Source organism: Bufo bufo, chromosome 1 (genome assembly GCF_905171765.1).
Source record: "Bufo bufo chromosome 1, aBufBuf1.1, whole genome shotgun sequence".
In the NCBI taxonomy this organism is placed as follows: Eukaryota; Metazoa; Chordata; class Amphibia; order Anura; family Bufonidae; genus Bufo; species Bufo bufo.
Window position 1 is genome coordinate 462498936 of NC_053389.1, and position 6000 is coordinate 462504935.

Sequence of the window (6000 nt, forward strand, 5' to 3'; positions counted from 1 at the left end):
GCAGCCGGACACTTCCTCTGCCAGTCAGGGGAATGTCAGCTCCGGTAAGCAGGGGACCAGGAGAGCAGGGCAGGCCAGACAGGTGCTGGTAGTGGGAGACTCAATTATTAGGGGAACAGATAGGGAAATCTGTCACAAAGACCGTGATCGCCGAACAGTGTGCTGTCTTCCTGGCGCTAGAGTTCGACATATCGCGGATCGGGTTGACAGATTACTGGGAGGGGCTGGAGAAGATCCAGCGGTCATGGTCCATATCGGAACCAATGACAAAGTTAGGGGTAGGTGGAGAGTCCTTAAAAATGATTTCAGGGATTTAGGGCAAAAGCTTAGGGCAAGGACCTCAAAGGTAGTATTTTCCGAAATACTACCGGTACCACGGGCCACACAAGAAAGGCAGCGGGAGATTAGGGAAATTAACAAGTGGCTCAAGAACTGGTGTAGGATGGAGGGGTTTGGGTTCCTGGAGAACTGGGCCGACTTCGCTGTCGGCTACAGCCTCTATCGTAGGGACGGGCTGCACCTCAATGGGGAAGGAGCAGCTGTGTTGGGGAAGAAGATGGCTAGAAGGTTGGAGGAGTGCTTAAACTAGGGACTGGGGGGGAGGGTAATTACACTATAGAAGGGGAAGATAGTGCAGATAGAGACCGGGGGCAAGGTAGTGGGACTGGGGGAGAAATGGAAGGAGGGACAAGAACAGTTCAGAAGGAAAGGTGTAGGGTAAAAAATATACATAAACCTCTCATATGTATGTATACTAATGCCAGAAGTCTGACTAATAAAACTGGTGAACTGGAATTAGTGATGTGTGAGGAGGACTATGACATAGTGGGAATAACTGAGACATGGCTGGATGATAGCTATGACTGGGCAGTTAATGTACAAGGTTACAGTCTGTTCAGAAAGGATCGTCAAAACCGGAGAGGTGGAGGGGTCTGCCTTTATGTAAAATCTTGTCTAAAGCCCACACTCCGTGAAGATATAAGTGAGGGACATGAACATGTGGAGTCACTGTGGGTAGAGATACATGGAGCTAAAAACAACAATAAATTACTAATAGGAGTCTACTATAAACCACCTAATATACCAGAGTCCACAGAAAATCTACTACTAAACGAGATAGACAAGGCGGCAAATCATAATGAGGTGGTTATTATGGGGGACTTCAACTACCCAGATATAGACTGGGAAACTGAAACTTGTATATCTCATAAAGGAAACAGATTCTTGGCAATAACCAAAGACCATTATCTCTCCCAACTGGTTCAGGACCCGACTAGAGGGACGGCCATACTGGACTTAATATTAACCAATAGACCTGACAGAACAACAGACGTGCAGGTTGGGGGACACCTGGGAAATAGTGACCATAAAGTAATAACCTTCCAATTATCATTCAAAAGAGCGTTTCTACAGGGAGAAACAAAAATACCAAACTTCAAAAAAGCTAAATTTAGCCAACTAAGAGAGGCCATAGGCCTAACTAACTGGGACAAAGTCCTCAAAAATAAAAATACAGCCAAAAAATGGGATATCTTTAAAAACATCCTAAAATCTCATTGTGAGAGGTACATACCGTATGGGAATAAAAGGTTAAGGAACAAAAAGAAACCAATGTGGATAAACAGAACTGTAAAGAAAGCAATAAATGACAAAAAGAAAGCATATAAAACCCTAAAACAGGAGGGTAGCACGGAAGCACTGAAAAACTATAAGGAAAAAAACAGAACATGTAAAAAACAAATAAAAGCGGCCAAACTAGAGACCGAGAGATTAATTGCCAAACAGAGTAAAACTAACCCTAAAATGTTCTTCAATTATATAAATGTTAAAAAGTATAAATCTGAAGGTGTCGGCCCTTTAAAGAGTAATGAGGGGGGAGTCGCAGAGAGCGACGAGGAGAAAGCAAAGCTGTTAAATATTTTTTTCTCCAGTGTATTCACTGAGGAAAATAAACTGTCAGATGAAATGCTGAATGCTGAAATAAATTCGCCATTAAAAGTGTCCTGTCTGACCCAGGAAGAAGTACAACAGCGACTTAAAAAAATCAAAATAGACAAATCGCCAGGACCGGATGGCATACACCCCCGTATCCTAAGGGAATTAAGTAATGTCATAGCCAGACCCTTATTTCTGATATTTGCGGACTCTGTACTGACAGGGAATGTCCCACAGGATTGGCGCATGGCAAATGTGGTGCCAATATTCAAAAAGGGTCCAAAAACAGAGCCTGGAAACTATAGGCCGGTAAGTTTAACATCTGTTGTGGGTAAACTGTTTGAAGGTTTTCTGAGAGATGCTATGTTAGAGCATCTTATGGGAAATAAGCAAATAACGCCATATCAGCATGGCTTCGTGAGGGATCGGTCATGTCAAACTAATTTAATCAGTTTCTATGAAGGGGTAAGTACTAGACTTGACAGCGGCGAATCAATGGATGTCGTGTATCTGGACTTCTCCAAAGCATTTGACACTGTACCTCATAAAAGGTTAGTATATAAAATGAGAATGCTCGGACTCGGAGAAAACGTCTGTAAGTGGGTAAGTAACTGGCTCAATGATAGAAAACAGAGGGTGGTTATTAACGGTACATACTCAGATTGGGTCACTGTCACTAGTGGAGTACCTCAGGGGTCAGTATTGGGCCCTATTCTCTTCAATATATTTATTAATGATCTTGTAGAAGGCTTGCATAGTAAAATATCAATTTTCGCAGATGACACTAAACTGTGTAAAGTAATTAACACTGAAGAGGACAGTATACTACTACAGAGGGATCTGGATAGATTGGAGGCTTGGGCAGATAAGTGGCAGATGAGGTTTAACACTGAGAAATGTAAAGTTATGCACATGGGAAGGAATAATGCAAGTCACCCGTACATACTAAATGGTAAAACACTCGGTAACACTGACATGGAAAAGGATCTAGGAATTTTAATAAACAGCAAACTAAGCTGCAAAAAACAGTGTCAGGCAGCGGCTGCCAAGGCCAATAAGATAATGGGTTGCATCAAAAGGGGCATAGATGCCCGTGATGAGAACATATTCCTACTACTTTACAAATCACTGGTCAGACCACACATGGAGTACTGTGTACAGTTCTGGGCTCCTGTAAACAAGGCAGACATAGCAGAGCTGGAGAGGGTCCAGAGGAGGGCAACTAAAGTAATAACTGGAATGGGGCAACTACAGTACCCTGAAAGATTATCAAAATTAGGGTTATTCACGTTAGAAAAAAGACGACTGAGGGGAGATCTAATTACTATGTATAAATATATCAGGGGGCAGTACAGAGATCTATCCCATCATCTATTTATCCCCAGGACTGTGACTGTGACGAGGGGACATCCTCTGCGTTTGGAGGAAAGAAGGTTTGTACACAAACATAGAAAAGGGTTCTTTACGGTAAGAGCAGTGAGACTATGGAACTCTCTGCCTGAGGAGGTGGTGATGGTGAGTACAATAAAGGAATTCAAGAGGGGCCTGGATGTATTTCTGGAGTGTAATAATATTACAGGCTATAGCTACTAGAGAGGGGTCGTTGATCCAGGGAGTTATTCTGATTGCCTGATTGGAGTCGGGAAGGAATTTTCTATTCCCCTAAAGTGAGGAAAATTGGCTTCTACCTTACAGGGTTTTTTTGCCTTCCTCTGGATCAACTTGTAGGATGACAGGCCGAACTGGATGGACAAATGTCTTTTTTCGGCCTTATGTACTATGTTACTATGTTCTGCTTCTCTATTGGCTCTCCTCACTTCGGCAGACTCTCCTTAGCCTTATCTTTGGTCTCTGGAACATCCAAGGATTTCTCCCACTCCAACTCATCGGCCTTAGCTTCTTCAGGCTTTGAGTCTCCTTTGGAGTCTTCATTCACTTTGTTAGCCTTCTCATCTTTCTCGGACATGGCATCATATACTTGCATTCTTAACTCCTCCTTTTCTTTGTCAACAAGGTTGAAGGCACTGAGGATTCTGGGGTCCTTATCAGACTCTTCATCTTCTGGCATTCCCTCCAGAGAGTCACCCAGGATATCGTTCTCCATTCGTGCAGGCTCTAAGAGAGCCATCTCACAGTAGTACACAGAATCTGCATGCTGGGCGTCTGTCTCCTCGCATTTCTTCCCCAGCAGACCGCGGGCTGTTTGGAAGGCATTGACAGTAGAGGGAACGTCTTTCATGACCAGGTCCTGGCTACTCACTACCATGAGTCTCTTGGATTCAGCATCCATATCAGCCGTATTAACTGGTTCAGCAGAACCATCTTCCATCTTCTCTGCATCGGCCGCCACCACGGCGCCACCATATCCAGACCCATTCTTAACAGGCTCTGGCTAAAGGTACTTTCACACTTGCGGCAGGACGGATCCGACATGCTGTTCACCATGTCGGATCCGTCCTGCGGCTATTTCGCCACGCCCCCGGGCCGCCGCTCCATCCCCATTGACTATAATGGGGACGGGGGCGGAGCTCCGGCGCAGCACGGAGGTGCACGGCTTAAGGCCGCCGGGCTAAAATTACTGCATGTCAGGTTTTTTAGTCCGGCGGCTTTCGCCGTGCACCTCCGTGCTGCGCCGGAGCTCCGCCCCCATTATAGTCAATGGGGACGGAGCGGCGGCCCGGGGGCACGGCGAAATAGCCGCAGGATGGATCCGACATGGTGAACAGCATGTCGGATCCGTCCTGCCGCAAGTGTGAAACTAGCCTTAGACTTGGCATCTTTCAGAGGACTCTCCTCTTCAGGATTCTCATTTTCCTTTTATTGAGCCAACCTGTCATCTTGAGAAGCTCTTGCCTCTAACTCTTTAAGTTTAGTCCTCATTTCTTCCACCTGCTGCTCGAGAGAGCACGCTTAGACTTCTCCAGCTCATAGACATTCTTTCCAACGTCATCCTTTGAGTTTATGAGATCTTCCATTTCTGCTCTGAGTTTCCTGTTGAGCCTCTCAATTTCTTCTTGCTCCTCAAGTGCTTCTTCAAGGGCTCCAGCCAAGGAGAGGGTCTCCTTCTCCCAAGCATCAGTCTCCGCTCGGTCACATTCTTTGGCATACCAGGCCGAGGTGTTTTTCTCTTCAGCCAGGAGCTGGTCAAACTTCTTCTGTTTCTTCTCCAACTTAGACACAATTTGTCTCTGGTGGTCCAGGTCCACCATCCGATCATCCAACTCTTGATCAAGTTGAGCAATCCTGGCCTCCAACTATCTTTTCTCCTCCAAGAGAGCAGATTTTCCTAAGATGAGAGACCTCATCAGCCAGCTCATCTCTTTCCTGCTCCACATGACGTCTAGATCGCTCAGAAGCTGCAAGTTCCTCTTGAACTTGCAGAATTTCCACTTCTATTTGTGACTCTAGATCCTTTAGTTCATTCATCTCTTTCTAAGTCTCATCCTTCGACTCTTCTGGAGCGTTCTCCAGTTGCTGTGCGAGAACAGCTAGTCCCTTCTCTAGTGTATCTAGGGTCTGTGCAGAGTGGGCGAAAACATCTTCAAGTTTGCAGCTGTACTGACCTGCCAGGCACAGCTGGTAGTGAGCCTCTGCCAGGAAGTCTTCGACTGCCTGGGTATTATTCTCAGACCCTATGCTGACGTCTCCCCACTTTTCTCTCGTCACGTCAGGTATAACTGGTCGCTACTAGCAACTTCCTTAATTTCGCAAGACCTTGACATGGTAGCTTCCCTCTCTGAGTTGCTAACTGTCACAGCACATACGTCATATATACCGCTCGGGTTATTATTAATCCTGACCTCTAGGGGCACCGATGAGCCAAACCCCACATGGGACAGAGACTGCACACTCTCCTCTGGTAAGTGTGGTACATACGCTAGCCCGGCCCCACTTTCCCGCACACTTATCGCAGTGGGTTCCCTCAGCTGTGTGCCCTCAACATTTATCAGCGTTTCTACATCATTTACATTTTTACCAGCAGGGGGAGCTTCTGGCCCCAATCACAGCCTGCAAGGGAAAAGGGGTGTCATCATCATCACACATTGTACATAAATCCACATTGTC

The 6000-nt window shown here is 45.8% G+C and overlaps 1 protein-coding gene across 1 annotated transcript in view; it reads right to left on the reverse strand.

Moving 5' to 3' along the window:
• LOC120983662 (histone-binding protein N1/N2-like) overlaps positions 1-4264 on the reverse strand; it is a 49970-nt gene extending 45706 nt beyond the window's left edge. The window contains exon 1 of the mRNA XM_040413218.1: positions 3819-4264. Coding sequence (XP_040269152.1) covers positions 3819-4264 — 446 coding nt within the window. The remainder of the gene's footprint in view (positions 1-3818) is intronic.
• Positions 4265-6000: the final 1736 nt, after the last annotated feature.